Here is a 26,752-nt window from a genome sequence, read left to right as displayed (position 1 = left end):
GCGTCCATCGGTTTTTCTTCTTCCCTCGGTGAGCAGTCGAGCCGGGCCGAGCCGGGACACGCCTCGGCGCGTCGCCACTCCCGCTGTTCGCGACGAGCTTTCCGTCGCGACGCGGAAACGCCGCGAGGGGATCTCGTACGGTCGGCGATCCGTCTTCGATTCGATGCACAATGAACCGGAAGGTAGTTTCGGAAGGGCGCGGGACGAATCGGGAAGCCAACGGACTTTCCTCGACGAAATAAATTTCGCGGGCCGGCGACTTCCCTCGTCGAAGAGTAACTTTTCCCCGGTCTCGGAATTTCGAGGGGACCGCTTCCCCTTTGTTCGATTATCGCGCACGAAACCTTCTTATCCCAAAGTTCGTATCGTTGCCTCGTTAATCGATACGACTACTTCGTTTCAGCGACCAGGACACGTTTCGAGAAATTCCTCCTTAGGGGAACGGTGTTTTCCGTGGAGGCGATCTTCGGAACGATCGGTCGATGGGCGTGACGATATTTCGAATCGTTTACGCGCTAATGCGTGGGGGCGAATGGTATTGCGCGTGGCTTGGAGAAAATGCGAAGCGTTTGGTAGCGACGAGAGAGAGAAGATAAGCGTTGGAATCGAACGGTGGGGTGTCCGAACCGAGGCGCGAAAAACGAGCAATCGAGACGGCGTCGGATCGAGGAATCTTTGGGTGAACGCGACCAGATGCACGGAACGAGACAAGTTAAGGATCGGAACGATAGGGAAGGAACCCGTGCGAGAGAAACGGGACCAAAGTCACTCGCGAGAGATCGGTTAGTGGAATTTTTTCAGAGTCGGAGAAAGACCTTTCGCGAAACCCAACCGCCCTTTTATCCCGCAGCTCGGTCGATTGCATCCGTTCTCTTTCCTCTCGGCGTTCCGAGTTCTCGTTTCACAGAAGTCGCCCGAACCGCGGAGCTTTCGACGCTCGGGCCCGTGTCTCGATTTCGAGAAATTCGCAACGACGAACGAGATTCCGTAGTTACTGGACGTGCAGGTTGCTCGCGCGAGCCACCTCGAAAGAGGATCGAACCGCCGTTCCCGTCTACGGTAAAACGAAAAGCGATTCTCGCGTGTTTTGATCCGGTCGAAGGAGTCGCGAGGAAATCGTTCCAGAGGGAAGTAAGGCTCGAAAGGAAGAGATCGCGTCGAAAGTTACGACTGGTGCCGTAACGTTGGACGAGGCGAGCCGCGTTAAAAGAGATTCTTCGTTTCTAGGTCAAGGCGGTAGAATTCGCCGGTCGATGGGAAATGGCACCGTAAAAACCGTCACGGCGCGTCGAGATTCCCCGTGGAAATAGAGAGACGAGGACCATCGTGCCCCGAAACGAGGAAGCCAACCACTCGCCGCCGCCGCGATTCCCGTACTTTCGAGCGACCATAATGAACACGGGGTTGCCGTTGCACCTGTTGCGTCCAGGAGAAATTCTTTAAACGCCGCATTCGTTCCACGCATCCTCGGTGCCGCTCCATCGGGACTCCATCGGGACGATGAAAGAGACGTCGGACGAGAAGAACTCGAGACGCGTGGAACGACGAGTCCCGCACCCTGGAACGGGATTCGACACGTAGAACGCACGCCGATCGAGTTTCGCGCGTCACGAACGCGGATACGCGCGATGTGAGATGAAATGGACTATTTGATCCGGGGTTTCGGTAGCCGTAGATGTGAGAAACAGAGAGAAAACGAGTGCACGCGCGAGAGGGGGAGAAGCAAGATGAACGGGGTGACGAACGCGACCGGTACACGGATATGCGTTCTACCGGAGGATCTCGAGGTATTGGAGGATCCTCGAACCCCCTCCTTGAGAAGGATCAGCTACGGTATTATCCTGCCCGCCATCTGTTGCTTGGGAATCATCGGGAATATTTTGAACTTGGTCGTCCTCACCCGACGCAATATGCGGGGAACCGCTTACATCTACATGAGAGGTAAGTCGTTCCGTTCCGTTCCGTTCCCGGAACCGCGTTTCGCGAACACGCACCGTAGAAACGATAGGCGAACGGGGCGTAATTATCGTCGAGGGAAGTCGGATCGTTGACGGAAACGAGCTTCCCTTCGGATGAAAATTCGTCTTCGTTTCCGAACCGAGTATCGAACCTTTCTCGTTGTCGGTGGGTTCTATCGGCTCCGCGCGACGACGACACTTTTTTTCCACCGAGACGAAACCTTCGAGGCGTTCGTACGCGGTCGAAAAAATTCTCTCCCGTTTCCATCGGTGTTCACCGCGCGACAAAAAACGTCCCGCGTTCGGGAGATTCCGCAGTTCCATCGCTCGCGTACGCGCGGAATCGAATCGTCGAAATTAACGCGCGAATCGTTATTTTATACCCGAGGTGTACTCGGGCGCCGAGGAAATATGAAATCTCTGCCAAATGGAACGGTGAATTTGCGATTTTGACTACGGGCCAAAGTATTCGCGACACGGCCACGTTCGGATAACTTCCAAACTACATTCCTCGGCTAAACTTTTATTTCGCGGCTTATCTGCGGGACACATTCCTCCCACGAATTCATTAGCGGGTTAACTCGCGTCTAATTCCACTTTACGGTTCGAGTTTCTCGTAACGTTTAAACTTTCGATATCCGTCGTCTCTTGTAATTTCTTTCTCGAGGGGGGGAGACGAGAAGGTTAAGATTCTTAAAATTCGTTCGAGGTTCGAACAAAACTCGGACGAGGCGAGCGTGATCGATATACTTTCGAAAGGGAACGCCTCTCGGGTCGAGAAAAAGTCCGATGTTTGGGAAATATTTTCGCGCGGGTGTCGGTGGTTGGAAAATTAGAATTTTTAGGTATTGCGTCTGAAAAGAAAAGATAAAGTGGATAGTTTTGTTCGACGTCGAAATCGCTGACCGTTGAGTTTCCAGAAAAGAAGTTATCGTACAGCTGTTAACGAGAGAACGATCGAAAGATGCTCGGTTCGTCGTCGAACGGGCGGTTAGGTTTTCCGGATTTCCCGGGTGACGGCTGGAAGGGAATATTCGATGGTTTCCGCGGTGCCCTCGACGTCCGTGCTCGTTTCCGGTCGGTCAATGCCGGTACATTAGGGGGAAATTACTCGGGGATTCGATTATCGGTGTTTTCCAGGTTCCCGGCTCTTTGTTTCGAACGGAGCCGAATTCGCGTCGCCGAGGAAAGTACATTCTCGTAGGTATTCTCCGTGAAACTCTCCCTAGCGAGTCGTAGGGTCTCCGCGCGAGTTCCAATTTCCGAAATGTTTACCCGTGCACGGTGTACTTTCCAACGTTTTGCGTTCTTTCCTCTACCGACGCTCTCCTCGTATCTTATTGGGAGATATCAAATTGCGGGATTCAACGATCGTATCTCGAGCCAAAGAAGCTCGAGTCGGGGATTCTTCGGTGCTCGCGTCTCGGCTCTGTATCGTTTAAACGATGCATAAATCGGCCGGGCAAATAGTCGAGCGCGGGCAAACAATTTCTCGGTGTACCTCGGTTCTGTTTCGTCGTGGCGTAACTCTCGGCAAAAAGATTCGTAGAATCGCGTATTTTGGCGCGCGATATAACCGCAACCGGCGCCGATAGATCCGTTCCGTAGGATTCGCCGCGCGAGACCGCGAGCACGATATTTAGTATTTGGAAAGTATTCGATTTCGAGAAGTTTTTCGCTTCTCCGGGAATTACCCTATCGAGGGTAGGAGCGTCGAACCGGGTCGGAAAATATTCGTATTTACGAGGAGGTTATTCGGCGCAATATTCGGTCGTAGGGGTCGCGAGGGGTTCCGGAGGGCGGAAATCGGGAAAATCACGCTCGGGGAGAAGCACCGTTCGGATACGAGACCGGGACCCGCAGGAAGCGATCCCTTCCGGGCGCAAGAAATCCCACGAAATTTCCGTTTCGTTTGATTTTTCTCGAGGCGTTGGATTCGCGCGTCATTGTCGACGCGGAAGTCGGACAGCCCGGAGACGAAATTGAACGGGAATATTTTCGAGCTCGGTCCTCACCGGTATATATTTCGCGGGCAGAGATCTCCCATTGTTTTACAAACATCGTTTCGCTTTCTTCGGTATTTTCCCTTCGTTGTCCCTCGTTCCATCGAACTTGGCCAATTCGTCCCCCTCGATTCATTTTTCGCAATTTCACTCTCCCTTTTCCGTCCGCTGGAATATTTTTTCCTTCCCGTTGCTTCCGTTCGAGCGCGAGTCGTTCCGACGCGCGACACGTTGGTCGGTTCGAGTTTCCATACCGGCACGGTCCTCGGTATCCATCGAGGTCCTCGGTTTAATCCATCTTGCTCGTAAATGGGATTAGACGGCCTGCTAATTGTAAGCTTCGCGAGGAAGCGCGTTGGACGTTGACCCAATGGTTCCCGTCTGCGTCGGAACGGAGCAACGTTCCATTTCCTCGGCTGTAACCGCGCGAACCAAGATCGATTCCAGCTCCCGTCCAGAGAACCTCCGTCACTCCGGAGCTCGAGGACTGCGTCGCGGAAGTCGAGGGAAATTCGTTTCGATGTCAACGACTCCGCGTGCGTCGGCTGGGCCGTAGCTGCCGGCGAGGAACATCTTTGCACGGGTAAAGACGAGCGATCGAGATCTATTCGTTTCGTTTTACTTTCGTCGTTCCGTACCCTACCGTTTTATCTCGCTTTTGCGTACGCGATCTTGGCACGATGAAGACGTATCGTCGTTACCGATCGCGCGTCGGGATCGAGTCCATCCTCGCGATTGGCCCCTTCCTTCGTTACGAGACTTGCTCGTAACAGCCTCGCGATCGAGACGAGGACGATCAAAGTCGATCCTAAAGGGAATTTTACGCTTTGCGCTATCGGAAGAATCTCGTTTGCTCGCCGCGGAGGCTCGTCGAGGCTCCCCGTGGATGAGAAATTTAGCAAAGGGGATCGAAGACGCGACGAGAATCGGCAGTCGTTCGCGGACGAGGACGGACGTGTAAATAGAGAGGAAAGTTAGATATGCAAGCCCTAGAAGTCTATCGATATGCACGATGTACAGCAACGGCGAGAGCGGGGTCGGGAACGCGGATGAGATCGAACTAAAAGGACATGCCTCGGAGCATGGAAATATTGCTATCCGTGGGATATTGGGGCTGAAGAATTTGTGCGTAAGGAAATGCAATTTGAGACGTGCACGGAAATGACGACGGCTACGGTCGAACGTCACGTATACGTAGAGAAAACAGAGGACTCGTATACGTCATACGTGGCGTGTTTCCGCGTACGTCGGCTTCAAAGGAACTTGTCCGAACCAACGGAAACGCGTAGGCGCGGCTGATTTTCGATCACCGATCTTTCACCATTTTTCGAGAATTAATTTCGAGAGGATAAACGCCTCCTTTCGTTCGTCTCTCGTTCGGTTCGCAGGAGCAAAGTTAAACTCTTCGAAGGGTCGGTCCGAAATCGTACTTAATTTTGCTTCGAGTCGATACGGAGCTCGGTACTCGAGTCGGCTTCGCGGAACGGAAAAAAACTCGTTGAAAGTTTTCGAGTCGGCGTTCGTCGGGCCGCGTAAAAGCGCGATAAAAAGAAATCGATTTTTCGATTACCCGGGCCACTCGAGCCGAACTTGGACGGTAAACGCGTTCGCTCGCTCGCAACGGGGTGACTTTACGTTCCTCTCGAATTCGATCGTTCGTCGAACGCGTCGAAACGTTCGGGTGGATCGAACGGAAGGTTGAAATTTTCAAAGATACGAAAAGATCTCGTTCGGTCGAGTTTTCGAAAGGTTCGGGGGCGCGTTCGCAAAGATCGCGGTTCGTCGCGTTCGAGGTTCGTTCTTGGCAAGTTGGTCGTCAAAGGGATATCCAGATTGGATCTCTCTTCGTTTTACGCGAACACCTGTCGTCGCTCGTAACGATACATCGAGGCGCAAGGGTCGCGCGTTTCTGGCAGAGGGAACGCCGGGATAAAAATCCTACGAAAATCTAATCTCGATTGTTTCGTCGGATGGAAATCGAAATTCATTTCGTTCGACGAAGCGAGGGAGAGCCGGTCGTCTCGATTATTTTCGAATCGAACGATACCGGATTACGACGAGCGAGATCAGTTCGCTCGAAAGATATCGCCGCGACGAGATTTACGCAAGTTTTACGCGCGTTCGAAGCTCCGATTTATCGAACAGTTCTGAAAATCGCGCGCGAATAAACGCGATCGTTTTCGTCTCTTCGTACAATTGCATCGAAATTACCAAGGACGAGATCTTCGTTAGGTTTCCGCGTTAATTACGAAGGAGCGGGTTGGTCGATCGCGCGATAAGGTAGGTCGATTCGAAAGAGCCCGAGTCCCGAGCACCCGCTCGAGCGAAAAAAGCGTAACGGTTCGTGTCAGGGAGGGGTGATTTAATATCGCGGATATGGAAATTTAACCCGCGTCGGGGAAAACAATTCCTATCTTTATCGCGACGCAATAATGGGCGAAACTCTGCGCGGCAAGCCACCGCGAACCAAATTACGAACCAATTTCCTCTCGGAGACTTTAGCGACTCCCGTCGTCGTCGTCGTGGTCGTGGTCGTCGTCGTCGAGATTGCACAGGCGCGTTCCGTTTCTTCCGCGACGAAAGGGAAATCCGCGAATGAAAGATCGTAACGAGTTTCCAGCGGAGTCCTTCTAATTATATTTCGCTGGGAATTTTCCGTGGAATCTTAAAAGGCTCGCGATTATCTAGCGGCGCGGAGCGGAGCGCAAGGATCGTTGAATCATCGTCGCGCTACCTTTTTACGTGGCTGGTGCCCTCCGGCGAGTAAACGCGGCCATCGTTCTTTCCTATCGCTCGTTCCAGGGTGCCACGAACTCGCGAACAATCTTTGTCCGCGGTGGTAGCAGATTAGCGGCAAACTAATCGCGAAATTTAACCACGTCGAAGATAACGAGTTTAAAGTTTCCGAAAATTACGTACGCTTGGAAAAGTTTCCGGCCGGAGTCGAATCTCCGTATCGATCGATGGGGATTCTTTGGATCGTAAATTTCGGAGAGACGAACCTTTCGGGCACCGTTATCGAACGAGAATCGGATACTCCTCCCATTCCTCTCCACGGATTCGCTTCGAGTTACGCGCGTTCGCGGATCTACGAGGTCGTCGTCGATCACCGCTGCAAATTTTCATCGGAGCACCGTCGAGAGCGAACGCGCCTTTACCCTCTTCGCGGCGCGTTCTTTCCTTCTTCGAGGCGAAGAGGGTGCCGTCGAACGAGTACGAATCGTCGCGAAGCGGTTTCGTTTCACCGGAAAGAGGAGGTTCCGATGCTTCGATCTCCGCGAGGGGTTGCTCTTGGATCGACCTGTACGAGGGACGCGAGCGTACTAAACGCGCGGATGGACGAAAGGAGGCTCCCATTAACGAAGTTCGGAAGAATTCGAGGTGCTCGCATTAACTCGAATCGCAGTAGTTTCGTAATCCGGGAGAAACGAAGTGTGCAAGGTGCTCGGTCTGTGCTTCCTCGGCTATCCTGCTGAACCTCTTCCGCCCGGAATCCCATTACCTTCTTCCGGAAGATCGAGCGCGCTCGATCCGAGCAAAAAATCCCTCGTTCCGTCGACGAACTTTCTCACCGGGTATCCGTTCGACGGTCGGTCCGTCGGTTATCGCATCTCACGAGTCCGCGAGTTTCCTCGACCGGGCGGAACGTCTACATCGCTGAAACGATCATCCTGTCTCCCTCCCCTCCCCTATTTTTCCACGGGGCTCGAAACTTTACGAATATTAACGAGCACGCCGCCACGCCTTCGATCGTCGGCCGTGTTAACCGTCGTCCCCGAACCACCGACGACTCGCTCTCGATCCGCAAGGTTACGTAATTAGCGTTCGTCGTCGGCGACCAACTACTCGCGACGATAACGACGGTTTCCGCGAAACGCGAAATCTGAGCGGAGGTTGTGGCCCGCGTCGTCGATCCGAGGAAATCGTAGACATTGGAAAACCGTGGATTTACGTCGCGGGGTAAATTGCGGAGACTGAAAATATTGCTCGACGGGGACTCGAGCGGGCCGAGTCGAGGCCGGCTCGCGGCGGGTACGGTCGGCTTAAGGGTGAGTTACCGCGACCGGAGACAGCTTCTCCCGGCCTAACCCGAGCAAACTTTCAACCAGCGTCCGGATAAAACTCCTCCCGGAAGACCGTTTCGTTTATTCGATTCGCCAAATTTTACGCAAATCCGTTTGCGCGCTCCCGTCTGCGTTTACAAATTTTCGAGCTTCCCTTCCGGGTCCTCTCGTCACCTCCGTCGCATCTCGAGAAGAATCTTCGACCCGGCCACCAGCTCGGGACGAATTCTTTTTCTCCGACGTCTTCGTTTCAGCGTAAAAACGTACGGGACGGCCGTCAACCCGATTCGAACTTTGAGCGTACGCGAACTCGATAGACTTTACTTAACTTTTTTAGCTTCGTGCGGGACGAACGTCCGCTGCGGCTAAATTCGAGAGGAAAGGGGTCGAGCGTTCCTAGCTGGAGCAACGATCGAATTAGCAGCGAGGATTCGAGTTTCTTGGTCGCGCGAACCGTTGGCTCGCTTCTCGATCCTCGATAACGCCGGTTCTCGAATCGTCGAACCGTGGAGACGGCCGATCGATGCACCCGCCGGGCAATTTGTCGAAAATCGTGGAAAACGGGTTAACGAGTAAAAATCAATTAGGTGCCGAGGATAAGTACCGGTGGATGGTCGAGCCAGACGCGTACTCCCGAACGAGGGGCTCGAGTACGAGCGATCCGATGATCGTTGCGATTCGTCGGTCGCAACCCGTCCCTTCCCTTCCGTTCCGTGCTGCATCGAGAAATTGAAATCGAACGATACGACGTACCGGTCCCACCGTCGTCTCGTTCGCGAAACCAACGCGTTCTCGGTGCACCGCTCGAGCTCGAATTTACGGTTTACGCGCGACACCGTCGTCTTCCGGTTTGACGAGCGGAAGAGGGCTCGCAGTCACGTACACCCGGTGAACCGACATCCAATAACGCGGCCGCGGACCGCGTCGACTCGTTTCCCTGGAAATCTTTGCCTGTTCAACGCGAGCACCGCCCCGAGACCCCACCGAGAACCGTTTCCTCGAGTTGCGATGATTTTTTTAATAACGCGCGCGAATCTTTGTTCTCGCGCGCGACGGTGTCGTCTCGATACGACCTGGAGTAATTTGAGCACGGTTCGCCGGGAATTACGGCTGCAGGGGTGCACACCGAAGCGGAGTATCGATTACGTTTAACGCGCGGTTAAAAATTAATTCTTTCGCGAGCACGAACGGGAACGCGTTTGCGCGGCGGTTTTTAAAACGCTGAGCGTAAGCGGCCCGCGACTCCGTTACGTTCCCCGTGTTTGCGCGTCGTCACTTTTCCCGCGCTAATTAATTTTACATTACTCGCGGAATTGTCGAGAGTTTTTGTTACGCGGTTGCGTAACGGACGGCTCGCAAACTTTCCCGGGACGGGGTCCGAGTTTTCTTTTTCTTACGCGGTAATTAGCTGTCTCGTTCGCGGCAAGTCTCGCGAGCTCCGATTCGGATTTCCGAGCGCGTCTCCGCGGGTTTATCCGCGCGACGTGCCGAGGACGTTAACAGGGGGTTCGTTCTCGATGGAACGATGCCGCGTAATTAATCAAGGGGGGCCACGACTCGGCTCGTCTCCTCTTACGTTCCCTCCCCCGTCTACGAGTTTCGCTATCGCGTTCCCGGGGCTTTCGATTTTTTTGCATCTGTTTGCTCGTGTTCCTTTCCGCGCCGTTAAGTCCATCCTTCGTAATCCATCCTGTACGGTGGCTCGGTCGAGAAATTGAGGTCGTTTCTCTTTGGGAACGCGCGCGACGAAGCAAACCATGATTTACGTTTGTTAGCGTTCATATCCGGCGAAACGGAGGGCGGTCCCTACGTAACGCCGGGGTGCTGCGCCGGACCGAGCAACTCTCGCAATCTGTCTCGATATTTCGTTTCCGAAACACGATCGATCTTTCGGGAAGCGGAGGAAGTTACGTTGCTTCGGCGACCTCGCGTCGGTTAGTTTCGATCCGTCGCGGGAAATTTACAACGGAGTTCTACGAAAGATTCGACGAATACGTTTCCCTCGGAGAAAACGAACACTCGCCGGGGGTGTATCGATCCGTCGCGTTCGATCGAATCGTCGAGACGACGACGACGAGCGGCGTATTAAAAAATTAGAGAGCCCGCCCTATTCGATAAATATTCACGAGGACCGTAAAAGGTTTCCACGTTACTCGCTCCTAAGACGGCAATTACGCGTTCGATTCTTCTTCGCCGATGCTTCCCGATATTTTATCAAACCGCGCGATGAATTTTCAACGAGGAGAGTCGTAAGACCGGGGTTTTAAACCCTTTTATCGATAAACCCTGCTTTCTATTTGTCCCGTTCACCGCCCGAACCCCGCGAACGAAACAATCGAACGCTCGACGAGAACCGACCGAACGAACGATTCGGCGATCGAAACGATTCGTTTTTCAAAATCGAACGCGATCGCGAATACGTACTTGTAACTTACCCCCTCGGTGCAACTTTGGGCAGAAAAATTGAAAAGGAGAGGCAACAATACCGAAGGAAACCTTCGCCTTATCGCGCTCGCGTTGTAATTTAAATCGATGTTGCCCGATCTCGACGCGACGATAGATTTAATAGTCGTTAGCGAGTACCTCTGTTCCTTCGCTCGCGGGTTTCGTTATTCCGCTATTAATTTTTGCCATTAATTTTTCCCCCTCGAAATACGCGTACGACGTTGGTCCCAAGTGCACGAATATATAAAGGTCGACACGGAAGTTTGGTCCGAGAACGAGCCGTTATCCGTGGTCAAGGTCGATAAGGGCGCGTCGAAAGATCGCACGAAACCCTGGCTATTTCCCGCCCGGCGTTTCTTCCCTTCTGCCTTTATCGAGTTTGTTCTTATCTGGCACCGATCGGCGGGTGAATTCTGAAGGGCGATAAAAGGGACGCTCGGGCTATCGGGTCGGAAAGCAAGGTCACCTTTGCCGTTTATCTTCGAGCTCGGGGTAATTATTTCTCTCGTCGTTGAACAGCGAAATAAAAAAAACGGAAAGGTATAAATTTCGTTCGTAATTATTCAACGTCGAAAGAAATCCGCGAAGCACGAACCGTCGAAGCACGTCGGTGAACGATTCCGCGATTTTCTCACCACGAGTCACCTCCTTCGAAAGAAAGGAGCGATTTCGATCGCGATGCTCCGAATTTTGCGCAACGTAGTTTTGAAAAACGTTTTCCAAAATCGAGGCGGACGTCGAACGCGTCGAGTGCCCGTTTCCCGACGAAAGAAAACGATTCGGTGGACGTTGTCGGACGTTTAACGCGTTCGAGCGCGTTGGAAAATTGGACGTACGATTTTACGACGATCGTTGGCCGTTGCGACAGATTCGGGAAGTGGGTTGGCTATCCCGCGCGCTCGTCCCGTGGATGACGTTTCGCCATCGGTTGCATCGACATTTGCGAAACGAATAATTTTCCGTGTCCGCGAACCAACCTGTCACCGCGCGTCGCCGTTTGTATCACGAGCGCGGAACACGCGACGCGAAATTGACGGAAACGCAACTTTCTCGCCGAACGTTCTCCGAAGACGCCGACGTCTCGAACGCGAGGTACCCTCCACGAGCAAAAAACCGTGCCACGCGATGTCTCGCGACGTATCTCGCGCGATAATACGTTTCGAGCGCCACTCGATTTTTATAAATTCGCGCGATGATACGTTTCGAACGCCACTCGATTTTTATAAACTCGCGCGATGATACGTTTCGAGCGCCACTCGATTTTTATAAACTCGCGCGCTCGGAGATTGCCCGGAAAGAGTCGCCCCTCTCTTCCGCTCTCTTTCGTAGAAACGACGTTCGACTTTCTTCCCGAAAACAAAATTTATCGTTCCGGCTCTCCTGCGTCAAATTATATGCATCGAACGGATACCGTCCTTCTCCCCTCGAAAACTCGCAAACTGCAGACTCTCGGACTACTCCGCTGTGGATTTTTGCGAATTTGCAACTTTGAAAGCTTCGGGAACGAGCAACGGTCCGGCATTGTTCGCGTACGCGCGCACAGTTTCGACTTTCCGCTCGGCCGTACCGGTCATCGAGGAGAGATCTTTATTGGTTGCATCGGGACAGCGTTCTATCGGATCGCGATTTTCTTCCGCGAGGAACGACTACTTGCGAATCGATCGATCGAGTTACTCGAACAAGTTGATCGAATGCGTACCTATCCATGAAATAAAATCAATTTAGGTAACCGAGCGTTCTAAACTTTGCGATAAAAAAAAAGAAAAATCGAGGGCACTTTCTGTGTCCTTCGAGGAATGGAAAAGGGCCGCGGAGCCAGTTGAAGTCAGCGTCGGGTCGCTTTCGGAAGGTTGCACGTCTCTCGTCGAGGGCAACGTTTAAAATCCCTCGTTCCGCGTACGAGGAACGTAGAGTTCGCGGAAAATCGATCGAGTACTCGAACAAGTCGTTGATCGAAAACCGTGCGTACCTATCGACGAAATAAAACCAATCTAGGTAACCGAGCGTTCTAAACTTTGCGATAAAAAAAAAAGAAAAAATCGAGGGCCCTTCCTACGCCCTCCGAGGAATGGAAAAGGGCCGCGGAGCCCGTTTTCGGTTCGCTTTCGGAATATTGTACGTCTCTCGTCGAGGTCGACGTTTAAAATCCCTCGTTCCGCGTACGAGGAACGTAGAGCTCGCGGGAAACGTTCCGACACGAGCCTCTCGTCGTTCCCGCTTCGGGAAACTCGAAAAATGAACACGTCGGAAGAAACGGAGGGGTCCGCGCTATCTTAAGGGGATGCAAAAGATGTTCATTTAGGGCGTTACGCGGAATTTGCATGCCGTCGTGGAGGAAGAGCGCGAGCGGCGGAAGCCGGCCGGGCCGGTATTGTGGAAGCTCGTCAGCTCCGTCGAGCGAGGCGGAGACGAGGTTGCGTTTCGCTCGACAGCTAAGCAGATTCAGTGGCCCCGATCTTAAGCTTCGTTCTCGGTATTTTACGTTCGCGGTACGTCCAAACGAAGCTTCCACGGCTCTCTCGCGAGATTTCCCTCCTCGCCACTTGCCAATCGTTCCTGCGTAAGGACACGTCCAGATTCTTCGGGCGCGAATTTTCTCCTCGCTTCCTCGAGGAGAAGCACGGAGCCGCGCGTTGAATAACTCTGCACTGGTAACCAACGGAGTATGTTCTCCGCAGCTGTCGAACGCGAGGACCGACGAATTTTTTACGAAACTCGAACCGTCGAAAATAAAAATTCCAGCGACCTTTCGAAAAGTCGCCATCACTCGTTATCGTAGGACTGGAAAGATGCTCGTAAAAATTACAGCCGACGGGTATTCCCCGGCCGCGAGGATCTTTATTCCGGTCCGAAACTTCGCGAACGACACTGTTTGTTCCCGACCTGTTGTTTCTTACGTCGTCGTTTAACTTCGTTACCGAGCCCGCCTCTTCGCTCCGATCTCGTCGTCGTTTTCTTTTCGCTTGGAGTTTCGGCGCGTCTCGCGGAAACGTTCGTGGACTTTGGTCCTCGAGAGAACGAACGCGATAAAATTCCGAATCGTTGTCCCTCTTGCGTTCCCGCACGGTTTAAGAATACATACGAACAATACGCGTGGAAAACTTTCCTCCCGCCGTGCATTTCATCGCCGAAAGGTGGAAAGATTTTCCCAACGGTGGTCCTCGGATTTAGGTTCTCGAGACGGTGGCCGACCGAGTCGTAAATATTATCGGCTTTCGCGTCTGCTCGGAACGGAACGTAAAATTGCTGAGAACGAGCGTTCTCTCCTTTCTTTCTCGTTCGCGACTCTTATCCATCGTGGATCAAAATTTTGGAAACGAACGAGAAACGAACGAGTTTCGACGAGTTGCGAATAGAAGTAACGATCGTCGCGTACGCGTTCGCTCGATTTCGAGAGGACGAAGCGTTATCGTATCGTTGAACAACAGAGGTTCGAAACGTACGCGAACCGAGTTTCGAGTTAATTTCCTTCGAGCCACGGTAGACGAATCGCGAAGAACGAGGGAAAGATTCGCGCGAGAAATATTTCGATTAAGAACACGGCGATTCAAAGTCTCGGCACGCCTTTGAAGTTACTTTCGTTCGGAAAGAAACGAGATTTCGCTCGGCTCGCATTCGCGGAGACCGTTGCGCAAATATCCGCAACGACGTTAATTTTCTTCGGTGAAAATCTCGGCTCGAAACGAGCAATCGTTCGTCTGTTTCTTGCGCGAGAAATGGAGCAACTCCTCGTTAAAGGGTCGCGTTCGTCCCCCGATAAAAGGTACCGAATTATCCCCGCCACTGTTTACGTTCTCGAGGAAAGAAGGCTCGTCGATATTCATAATCGACGCGCGACTGAACGTTACTCGAAAACGATTGCACGGTTGGTAGGCGGCTGGACCCCGGCTCGAGGGACGATAGTTTCGATTCGAGGAAGAAATTCGCCAGCGTCCCTCCCAAAAAGGGTCTCGTAGGGGAAAAGGTAAGGAGAAGAGGATCGGGTCGAGGTCTGTATCGGGCGAGGTCGATTTCAACGTATGGGGAGGATTTCTCGCGATACGCGGGACGTCGCCGAGCCGCGTTATTTCCCCCGAGGGTCGAGGACACTCGCGAATTAATTCCGTCGCGGGCGCGAACACGTTCCGCGGTTCCGCGAGCTTTTTAAAACGCGTCGCGTCCGCAGCTCGGTCGAGTCACGTAACGAGCCCGCGCTCCGTGCTTGTGTCCGCGCGCTCGCTTTTCGCGCGCTAATTAATTTTAAACGCGCGGCAATTCTTTCGGGATGAGCGCGCATTTGCCATTATTCCTCGAGTCCGAGGCGGATAAATTGTTACGCGTATCGCGAGCTCAAGGGTGTCCCTTTGGCGAGCGGTTCTCTTCGTCGTGTCGGCGCGGTACGCGAACCGATGCTAGGCAAACGCGTCCACGTCGCGGGAATCGTCGCGCGTCCGAGAGAACGTCGAATCGAATTTTCGAGAAACGGTACGTTGAAAATCTAGCGTAACTCGTTTTCCGATCGGTCTCCGTTCTCGCGTTCGACGCACTCCTCCCCGTTCGTAACCGATCCACTCGACTACCCGTCTCGTTGCCGGAATTCGAAAACGAGCAAACTCCATGCATGCGCCGTACGGTCAATTTTTTCGCTCCAGCTATTTGTTCCCTTAAACGTACCCCGTAATCCGGGTAATCCGTTTACCGTAAAACCTCGTGTACGGTATCTCGTTCCTTCCCTCCGTTCTCGTTTTTTCGTCCGTTCGTTCGTTCCGAAGGAAGGAAGGAAAGCATCGGGAGGTAATTTCCGTTAATTTCCGTTTCTTTCCTCTTTTTACGCTCGTTTATAATTTATCGACGACTTTTACCGACTCGGTCCCGTTGTTCGCGCAATATCGGGACATTTCCGGTATATAAATCAAATCGAACGAAAGAGCTCGGAGCGGCCGGTTGATTTCGCACCGTCCGTCAAAATCTCGAGGCCACCGGGTCGAGGTACGAGAACTCGCTCGGCTCCCTCGGGCTTTCGAGTTCGCCGGCGCTTCGTTCGATCGAAAGTCTGCAGCGTCCCGGGATCGGTTTGTCACCCCCTTGGATTCGTTACCGGCGATATTAACGCCGAATGGTTTATTACCGCGACAACCGAGCTCGTTTCTATCGCGCGAGTTGCCGCGAGTTTTCACCCCGGGTAAGCGTTCGCGAGGTTACGACCCGGTTTCTCTCTTCGTTTTGCCGCAAACGAGCGTACGATGTATCCTCTACCGAAGACCCGTATTGCGGTAAAACCTTATCGCGAAACGGGAATTTTAGCTAGCCGTAAAAACGAAAGACGAAGAGGTCTCGGGTTACGGTGAACGGGGACAGCGTCGACCGATCGTCCCTCGATCGCGAACCCTGCGAGGGTCACGACTCGCGATTCTTTCATATCTTTCCAACCACCGACAGCGTCGATCACCGAGAAGAGAAGTACTCTTCGAATCGTCCAGAGATCCTCGCGCACCGAAATCTCTTTCGAAAGAATCGCGTTCGATCCGTACAAGTCGTCGCCAATTACTCGATCTTCTTCGTTCAGTGTACTCTACCGATCGTTCGACTTTCGTTCAAACGAATCGATTCGACGCTGACCACTTTCTGCTCACACCTCGCAGGACCTCGTTCCCCTCGAACGAGTCCTCTCCTCTGTCTCAAAACGTACAAATCCGTGTACCCGGTTTCGCGATACTCTCGAGCCGGTGTGTAAACCGTTCGGTGTCCAATTTCGGAGACGGAAGTACGCGAGAAACGAGGGAAAAGAACTCGATCCTGTTGATCCGGCTCGCGAAAAAACAGTGTTGGAAACGTTACCGAACCGATGGTCGCTGAAACCGATCCATTTCGTGAATATTCGCTCGTCGAGCGACAACCACCGGCCACGTAACCGAGCACACAACGTTCAAATAAATTTCAGGACGATGTAACGTTAACCAGGGAATTCGCGGAGACCGCGGTCGACCTCGATACCTACGAAGGGCAGCTTTTACCCTCTTCGCTCTCGTGAGAGCGAGTCACCGGGACGAGACACCTAACGCACCGTACCGAACGAGCGTACCGTACTTTTTTACGCAGCGTTCGCTGCTTTGTAGAAATATCGTTCGAACGACCGAAAATGTTCTCCGTGTCTCGATAAAAGGGCAATACCGTACCGCGTGGTTCCTCGTTGATCCGCTCGCGTTACGCGTTCAAATCGACGCTCTTTTTACGGGCCAGTTCCTCGAATAACGTATCAAACGAGGAGATTGTCCCCGTGCTTGGTCAAGATCGACGAAATGTAAGTCCGCGTAAGAGAATCGTAAAGGAAGACTTCTCTACGGGCGAGAATCTGCCACCTCGGTGCATTTGGATCGGTGCAGAGTTTTCACGGAACCTACCAAGACGTAACGCGGCTTTAGAGCATCGAAGGTTATTTTATAATATATTACCAAAAGCGTAGCCGCGGTTTCACCGTATCGAAGATTTCAATAGAAGTCTCGGAGTTACGACCCAGATCGAGGTAGGTAGTTGACCGACTTTGTTCAATGGATGGTGTTCTTATATGCAATTTGATATTGTTGTAGAAGTTGGGATTATAATATCTGGTTTATCGTAACGCACAGGGAGGTTTACTAACCCGATGCTCGCGACGAACAGTGTCCCGTGCTTTTCTCTGCTCTTCGTTCGTGACCGAGCGAAGGAGACCGAAAGAAAGGTAACGGCCAAACCGTTGACGACCACGTTTTGGCAAATCGAATACCGTCCCTAAAAGCCAATGCAATGGATTGTCCGAGAAGTTTCGTCGTTCGATAAAACTTATCGAACAATGCTACATTGAACGGAACTGTTCGGTAAGTTTTATCGAACGACGAAACTTCTCGAACAATCCATTACGTTGTCTTTTAGGGACAGAGTATTGAGTTGTTCGGAGATTCGTTTCGTTTTCCAAAATGGAGAATACATGATTCGATAAAATGTTTATACGCTCTGAAAAAATCGTGTTACACATTCGCCAAAAAAAAACGAAATTACTTTCCGAGCAACCTAATAGTATCGTTCGATAAGTTTCATAGAACGACGAAACTTCTTAAAGAATCTATTACGTTGTCTTTTAGGGACTGTGTTCAATTTGTGATTCGATAAAACTGATCGAACAGTACCGTACAATGTATTCGGTTGTTCGGAGAGTCGTTTCGTTTTTGAAAATGGAGAATACATGATTCGATAAAATGTTTATGCGCTCTAAAAAAATCGTGTTTCACATTCACCAAAAAAAAAACGAAATTACTTTCCGAGCAACCTAACGGTATCGTTCGATGAGTTTCATAGAACGACGAAACTTCTCGAACAATTTATTACGTTGTCTTTTAGGGACTGTGTTCAATTGGTCGTTCGATAAAACTTACCGAACAGTACCGTTCAAAGTAGCATTGTTCGATAAGTTGCACAGAACGAAAAAACTTATCGAACAACCTACCAAACTGTGCACCATAAACTCGTGTCCCTACTGGAGTCATCGTTGCATTTATCCCAACGGATACGGCTGGTTTCGCGGAAACTGTAACTTTTGCGGGGAATCGTGTGCCGCGAGTGACGAGAAGTTACGAATGAAATTTCGTAAATGTTGTAAATTTAATCCAGGAGTGCGTAACGGTAGCTCTATGGTCCGTGTCGCGGTCACGAGTCGGAATTCGTCGCGAACGAGAGGAAAGTCGAGACGCTCGGTGTCTCGGTGGTCGTTTGCGCGAGTATGTTTTCCGCGTGGCTCGAATTGCGTGGCGAAATCCCGATGTTTGGTATTCGAAGCGATCGACGCGCCGAACAAGGGAAGGCAGCGCCCGCTTTGTTCAATCCCCCGCTTTTGTTCGTTCGCGGTTTCACGGTACGGTCGAGGGACGATCGCGCGCGTGCTCGGCATCGCTTACTCGCTGAGATCTTGTCCGCGGACCTCGATCCGCGGATCGAAGCTCTTTAGCGCGGAAAAAACTACTCATTAGCCGAATTTAACGACACCGAGGTAACAGGTTGGCTCTGAACTCCTCGCGTTCGTTCGTTCCGCGCCGCGAGATATTACGGGAGATTTACGCGCGGAGATTCGAACGATCGCGCGAAACAACGGTTCACGAGAGAGCCGCCTCGATAGGATCGGGTCAAGTTCGAAAGCATTTACGGAGACACCGGTCTCGGAACTCTTTCGAAAGGAAAGCTTCAGCCTCGACCGGACCAGAATTTCTCTTTTACGCTCGCTTCGAACCGTTCGAGGGTACGCCGTTTTCATCGATCTCGGTAAATGGAATACTTTGCTCGCCGAATACGAAACAGAGCTTGCTCCGACGCGATTCAACGCTCGCGAAACTTCTCCCACCGACGAATCGATCATCGTCGAACCGCGACGAGGAGGGAACATTTTTGAGTCGCGAAATAGATTTTGGAAGATATCGTTGCAAAGATGTTTCGCGATATCGAAGATCACGATTCTACCAACGCTTCGTTTGCTCTTCGACGAACGAACGGAACGTTATCGTCGCGAAAGAAGCCACTCCGTTTCGTTCGTAGAATAAAGCGAACGTCGTGACGGTTTCGCGGCGAGTTTGAACGAAATTCCCGTGGCGCGAGTATTGTTTCGGTCCTTTCCTCGGGACTTTGTTAAATGAAATCTCGGCGCGGGGACGCGATTTGTAAGACGTCGACCACGAGCTGGAAATCAGCTGGAAAGAGAACTCTTCTCGTCGCGAGATTCTTCTTCGTTGGAAAGGCGAATTTATCCGAGCTGGCGCGGAAAATGGAAGCGGCTCGCGATCGAAGGTACTCGGGTCCAAGGAGGTTTCGAAAGCTTCGTGGCGACTCGCGTGCTATCCAAGTGGGAGATTTATCGCCACGAACGAATAAACGATTCGCGTTATTAACGCTCGAGCGTCGGTTACCTTCTCTGGCTGCGATCCGAACGAAAGAAAAGCAAAGGAAACGGTGGAGCGGACACGGTTACATTTTATTAAAAGCATTCGGATCCCGCGCGAATCCCGACGTGTACTCGGTTCCGCAAACAGAACCGGCCGGAAGTGGACGGCAAAGTTCCCGGAACGGTCGCGAGCTCTTTCGAGAGGATTCTTCTTTTAGCAGGGAACACGCGCACGCTGGACGAACGCGGAGAATCGGGAGCAATCAGCGACATAAGCCGTGACAAACGAACCGAGACGTTTAAACGGCTCGGTATCTCGTTGATCCGACTCTGCGTGTTCCTTCCTTCCTTGGAACCGAATCGATCCTTCCGGCTGAATCGAATTTCAGGACGCGGCGAATCGCGCGGAAACTACGAAACGACGCCGACGAACATTTTCAATCGCGTTTATAGACCTATACGTATAACGGTTTCATCGACAAATTTTGTCGTTGGGCAAGAAACGAAGCTGTTGAGTCGGTTGGTTTATTTTTTTCAGAGATGGTACTATTGTTTGACGAACGTGTGTAAAGTCTCGCGTAGATCTCTAGATTCGTTCCTATATTTACAGTCGTTTAAAATCCAAGTGTCGTAGTGTTTTTTTACAATGGGAAAAAAAAGATATCGAACAAACTATTGTGTAGACGATGGAGCTATTCGATAATTTACTCGTCGATACAGATACGCATCTATTCGCGATTGTCGCGTCGAGGTGTTAACGAATATCGAAATTGTAACTGAATACGGTTTGGTGTCGTTATCGGAATAATTTCCAGAAGATTTTTCAACGTTTAACCCTTTGCACTCGAAGCTTCTCCGCTACCAAAAACCAGCACCTCGATGAAATCCTTGAAATCGTGTAATTAATTTCAAACGGAGCATTTTCATTTCAACATTTCATATATGCATACGTCTACATCTCACGAGAAAGTAGTAATTGAATTTTAATTTCAATTCGAAACCACGATGGTTTTCCGAATCGGAGAGAAGTACGCCGAATTGAGTGGCGATCGAGGATAGCCTCCCGAGTGGAAAGTGTTAAAGGTTCGTTTTTCGCGAAGTAAGACGACGAAGGTGTTCATTTCGAGGAAAGTTGGGTAGAAAAATTGATCGCGTTAGAACGTGGACGATGAAATTGATTCCTTGTTAGGTTCGAGGCGTGTATCTGCGCGATATAGATACGTAAACGATGCTGTCTCCTGGCGAGATCAACGAGGGGAAGAAACTACGAGGACAGACGACTGCCCAATAATTACGAGACAGTCGAGAAGCGACAAGGGCAGCAATGTTTCTTATCGATCGTTCGACGTCGACTGCAACATCGTCGTTCGTTTTATTTCTAACGAGATACGTGAACGGTTCGATCGATAAATATCGAGACACACTATCCTCGAGTATCGAACGGTTAACAATCGTTTCTTCGACGATACGAAACAAGAGAATCGATTCTCGATCTTTGAACAGTTCTCGGACTCGTCGGTTCGTCGAGTTCAACGATGAGAGCGTTCGATCGTCGAGTTCAACGATAAGAGCGTTCGATCGTCGAGTTCGACGATAAGAGCGTTCGATTGTCCAGTTGAACGATAAGAGCGTTCGATCGTCGAGTTCAACGATAACAGCGTTCGATAGTCGAGTTCAACGATAAGAGCGTTCGATCGTCGAGTTCAACGATAAGAGCGTTCGATCGTCCAGTTGAACGATAAGAGCGTTCGATCGTCGAGTTCGACGATAAGAGCGTTCGATCGTCGAGTTCGACGATAACAGCGTTCGATCGTCGAGTTCGACGATAAGAGCGTTCGATCGTCGAGTTCGACGATAACAGCGTTCGATCGTCGAGTTCAACGATAAGAGCGTTCGATCGTCGAGTTCAACGATTAGAGCGTGCGATCGTCCAGTTCGACGATAAGAGCGTTCGATCATCGAGTTCAACGATAAGAGCGTTCGATCGTCGAAGAGACAGTTATTCGAAGGTGTGAACGTTCGTTAAACGTACTCGATAACGTTAACTAAACTTTGCAACGAAACATTCGACGTATCCCTCGAACGAACTGCTGTTTGCGAGTTTTCCGGTTTTTATCGGTTCCGCGGTCGAGGATAACGATCGAGCCAGCCCTGTGCGAGAGTAGTCGAGAACAGTTTGTCGTTCGCGGACGAAACGAAAGTTAAAGGAGTTCGAGTTCCTTTCTCTCGTTAGAGAAGTATAAAAATCGATCCAATAAGGAGAGGCAGTCGGTGACAATTGTAACGGACGGAGCCAATAAAAGACGCATCTCGGATAAGAATGGCCGACGACAGTTGGTCGGATATCGTAATTTAAAGCTAACGCGTAATTTCGTCTTAACGGTGCTGACGGAACCAGTTCGAGAGAAAAGTTCCAAGGGAGTACAATGCGACGGGCACGCTCGATGAGTTCACCGATTCCGTTGTCGATATCGATCGAATTCGAACGTTACCGGTAATCGAGAACGAGACGCTCCGAGTTATCTTATTGGCAAACATTACGGAGACTCGAATGCTTCGCGACAACGATCGTTCTATCGCAATCCTGTTACCATTCGCTTCGTTTTTACGTTAACGACTCGTTCGGTACGGTTCGATTGACCATCGATAATTCAAGGTACAAGACCTTGAACTTGACAAAGGCAAATACGTTATACTTGAAACGTTAGATTTTAGAATACGATGCTCTATTGTCGTTGAACAAAATCACCGATGATGTATAATACAGAAGGTACATTTAGCGAAAGATTTTATCTCCCGAACCAAAGTATCGATTTCTCGACAAGTCGGTGATTCTGTATTCTATCTTCGGAGATGGCGACTATGGGAATCACGTTCGTCCGCACCATCGGAGTCAATAGAGGCAGTAAACTTAGCTCAGTTGTACACGAGACGTAGTTTCCCGTATTATCGGTTCGACACGGAGGTCGCCACCGTACTACTGACATTTAAACAGGTCGGTATTTAGAGTCGTGTTGTACCAACACATCCGAGATCTATGCTAGACACTGTGGGCAATGCTCTTTCGCGATATCATCGATTCGGGCTGATATAAAATATCAGCCGCGTCGAGCGTAAGGTTTAAACTAAACGCGTCAGTGAAAAAACGTCCAGTCTATCTCGTTGGTATCCGAATCTTTGGTAATTTGGAGGTTGTGGCGCCATCTAATGGTAAAAATGAAACACTATTTTACTACGAGTTTGGACGTTTTTCCGCCGATGGCACCACTTGTACCTGAAAGAACGCGAAGAAAGAGTGACGGAATTCAACGAGTTTTCCCTTTATTAGACGCAAATTCGTGTCACCGGTTACAAATTGTTTCGCGAGAGAAATAAAAATAAAGATAAATTGGTAGCGAAAAAGAAGGACGAACGAACACTCAAGTAATCTCTATCTCGTTGGTATCCGAATTTTTTGGTATATCGAAGGTTGTGATGCCATCTAGTTGTGAAAATGGAACACTATTTTACTACGAGTTTGGACGTTTTGCCGCCGATGGCACCACTTGTACCGGAAAAAACGCGAAGGAAAAGGAGTGACGGAATTCAAGAGTTTTCCCTTTGTTAAACGCAAATTCGTGTCACAGATTACAAATTGCTTCGCGGGAGAAATGAAAATAAAAATAAATTGGGAACGAAAAAGAGGGACGAACGAGCACTTAAGTAACCTCTATCTTATTGGTATCCGAATCTTTGGTGTATTGAAGGTTGTGACGCCATCTAATCGTTAAAATGGAAAATTATTTTACTACGAGTTTGGACGTTTTTCCGTCGATGGCACCACTTGTACCGAAAAGAACGCGAAGGAAGAGTGACGAAATTTAACGAGTTTTCCCTTTGTTATACGCAAATTCGTGTCACCGGTTACAAATTGCTTCGCGGGAGAAATGAAAATAAAGATAAATTAGGAACGAAAAAGAGGGACGAACGAGCACTTAAGTAACCTCTATCTCGTTGGTATCCGAATCTTTGGTATATCGAAGGTTGTGACGCCATCTAATCGTGAAAATAGAAAATTATTTTACTACGAGTTTGGACGTTTTGCCGCCGATGGCACCACTTGTATTGGAAAGAACGCGAAGGAAGAGTGACGGAATTCAACAAGTTTTCCCTTTGTTGGATACAAATTCGTGTCACCGGTTTACAAATTGCTTCGCGAGAGAAATGGAAATAAAAATAAATTAGAAGAGAAAAAGAGGGACGAATGAGTACTTAAGTAACCTCTATCTCGTTGGTATCCGAATTTTGTAGTATATTGAAGGTTGTGACGCCATCTAATCGTTAAAATGGAAAACTATTTTACTACGAGTTTGGACGTTTTGCCGCCGATGGCACCACTTGTACCGAAAAGAACGCGAAGGAAGAGTGACGGAATTCAACGAGTTTTCCCTTTATTGGACGCAAATTCGAGTCACCGGTTATAAATTGCTTCGCGGGAGAAATGAAAATAAAGATAAATTGGGAGCGAAAAAGAGGGACGAACGAGCACTTAAGTAATCTCGAACGATCCAAACGAAACGTTCGGTACGACGATCGGAAAATTGCCAATCTCGAACGTCGAAGTGGTAACTGGAAACAGCGGAATGAGAAATTCGTAATCTCGGTGATTTAAAATCCAGCTGTTCGTTGTAGTTTTTAAACTTGAAACGTTGAAACTCGTTACAGAGTTCGTGGGTAATTTCCTCGGGTTCCCGCGATCTTGCACGTCCGCCTAATTGAAACCTTTACGTTGCACCGCGTTTTAATTCGAATTTTATGGTCGAACGGCTACATATCGTCGGAACTCTCGGCGTGTTTTAATTGCGCGGCGAATTACGTCGAAAGCGGAACGCGTAAAGTGTCCGTGGCCGGGTCGCGCGAGGATCGAGACGCGTTGGATAATTAAGAAAGTTTGTCCAACGATTTTTATCGGGCTCGGGGTGGAAAATATGCCGGGCGTGGTTCGCGTAGGTATATTTAAAAGAAGGCTGGTTAGGTGCGTAGATGGTGCGCGATACGCTCGTTCGCCGTCGGTCGGTTCACCGAACGCGAGCTAACCGTGTTACCGTTTGGTTGCAGGATACTCGGCGGCGGCGCTTCTCGCGATTTTCTTCTGCATCCCGTTCGCTCTGAGAGTTCTTATTCACAAAGAAACAGGGCGGTGGAGCAATTGGATTCAGGCATTTTACCATACTCATCTCGAACTGTTTCTCGGGAACGGTTGCCTGGGTATGAACTTTCTCTATCGTTTCGTGGCATCGATCCGATCAGCTGCTTCGAGTCACTTTAATTCCGAACCGCGCGCGGTCTAACTTCGTCTATTTTATTTTTTCCTCTTGATTTTTCAACGAATCTCGTCGAATGGCTCGTTTCTTTCAATCGTTCCTTCGTCTTTGTTTCGGTCCGTAAGAGTTTATCAAGCCACGAGTACATTTTAACGGTAAATGTATTACCAATTGCGCACAGACGTTGAACAAACCAGCTGAATGCATCATTGTTCGAACGAGTGAGCGAAGAGTCGATCGGCTTTGCAGGGGTCGGAGTGATGATGCTGCTGGCGTTAACGGTGGAACGTTACGTTAGCGTTTGTCATCCCGGTCAACACACTCGCCCGCTCTGCGGTCCTCCTCATCTGACGGTGGTACTCATCCCCCTGGCAACGTTCCTGGTTTATCTGCCGAGTGCGTTTCGGGGCGAAATTACGACTTGCTTCCTCGCACCTGGTGGCCCCGTCATCTATCAGAAGAGGGAGAACCAGTCCTTTCTCGACTCGTTGTTTTATCAAGTAATCAAAATTATTACTCTTCCTCTCTCTCTCTCTGTCTGTTATTTTTAGAGAGTTTTCTCGACGAGGAAAGAACAGAGTTTCCGTATTTCGATTGACGGTAATTTTTCGTCAGGTGTACAAAGTGGCCCTGGAGATCGTGTTCAAAGTGGCGCCGACGATCCTCCTCGCCGGGTTCAATCTCCGGATAATGATAGTCTATCGAAGATCCTGCGATCGTCGACGTCGAATGACGCTGTCCAGGACCGTGAGCAGCGACGAAGACCCGCGAACCTACGCGGAGGAACGAAGGCTCGTTCTCCTTTTGGGCAGCACCAGTATCCTGTTCCTCGTTTGCGTCAGTCCGATGGTAATTCTGAACGTCACCTTGAGAGAGAGCATACTCAGTCACTATCCGTACCAGGTAATTTGCCCCGGTCTCCTCCTGTTCGGTTCGTTAGCCCTGTACGCTCCGCTCCGATCTTCCCTGGCGGCGGAGATTGGAACTAACGCGTGGTAATTCGATCGCGGTGTTTCCAAGCGAAACGTGCTCGCGAACAATCCTTCCTCGCTACCATAGACGTTCAACGATGATTTCCAGGTGTTTCGCGCCCTGGCCAACTTGTTGGAAGTGATCAATTACTCGATCACCTTCTATATCTACTGCCTGTTCTCGGAGGACTTCCGTAACACCTTGATCCGTACTCTGCAGTGGCCCTGGGGACACACCGACCAGGCCGGAAGAGGACTGCCCATGAAGCGTTCTCCGTTACCAAGGCCGACCACCACGACCACCACGACCACCACCACACCACCGACGACCGCTCTAGCGACTCCCGGACACTTTGCGCGCGCTAGCGTATAGCTCTGCGAATTTACCAACCGTCGAACGGTTCTTTCCAAATTTACCTCGGAAGCTATCCGTTGCTGAAAATTCGAATTTCGTGCGAATTTCTCGGTGTACCGTGTTCGTCTTCGTGGACGCGAAGCACCGAAGTCGAGGAACGAACGAGTTCTCGCGTATCGAAAGTTTCGTTCCTCGGATCTAGCCCGGGAGCTCGATTCGAGGCGATCGTTCTTCGTTGCTTTTTACATCGATTCGTCGGGAAATTTTACCAACAACTGCGTACCGTTCGAAGGTCACCGTTGCGATCGAGTAGCGTTCGTTTGTATTTCTTCGACTTCGGTGAACGACAGCTACGAAAACGTTTTCGAATCGTGCTTCGCGTATCGATAATTGCCGGCTTTCGAACAATCACGCGAGACACCACTGTACACCGTCGTTTCGCGTTTCGTATCGACGTCAGGTACGATTTCGCGCTCGATTCTCCATTATTTTTCCTTCCGTTACGGAATACCAACGTCCGTATCGCGGTTCGACTCGATACGATTCCTTCGGAGCGAAGCTGCCGGCCAAATTTATCAGATCGCTGCCAACGAAATCTACGCGTTTCTTCTTTCCGTTGAATAACCACCGGTGCGACTTCTTTTCGTCGCTATTTTCGATAACGCGCGTACGACCCTGGCTCGTCGAAAGTAAGGAATCGAAGAATTTGCTTGACGAGTACCGACTCGCGTTTGCGTAACCGATCGAAGTCACGTTCCGTAATTCGGAACTG

General features: G+C 50.6%; 2 protein-coding genes across 2 annotated transcripts in view; one reads left to right on the top strand and one right to left on the bottom strand.

Moving 5' to 3' along the window:
• Nucleotides 1-26,752, bottom strand: part of LOC143148479 (uncharacterized) — a 91,334-nt gene that overhangs the window by 21,020 nt on the left and 43,562 nt on the right. The window lies entirely within an intron of this gene.
• Nucleotides 1,641-26,222, top strand: LOC143148276 (putative G-protein coupled receptor B0563.6). Its single transcript, XM_076314464.1, has 5 exons — nucleotides 1,641-1,941; nucleotides 24,449-24,598; nucleotides 24,904-25,154; nucleotides 25,270-25,557; nucleotides 25,735-26,222. Exons 1-5 carry the CDS (start codon nucleotides 1,641-1,643, stop codon nucleotides 25,996-25,998), a joined length of 1,254 nt encoding a protein of 417 aa, XP_076170579.1. The 3' UTR covers nucleotides 25,999-26,222.

The sequence above is a fragment of the Ptiloglossa arizonensis genome, chromosome 6 (assembly GCF_051014685.1).
Source record: "Ptiloglossa arizonensis isolate GNS036 chromosome 6, iyPtiAriz1_principal, whole genome shotgun sequence".
Classification (NCBI taxonomy): Eukaryota; Metazoa; Arthropoda; class Insecta; order Hymenoptera; family Colletidae; genus Ptiloglossa; species Ptiloglossa arizonensis.
Note: the sequence above shows the minus strand (reverse complement) of the source record. Positions and strands in the feature narration are given on the sequence as shown.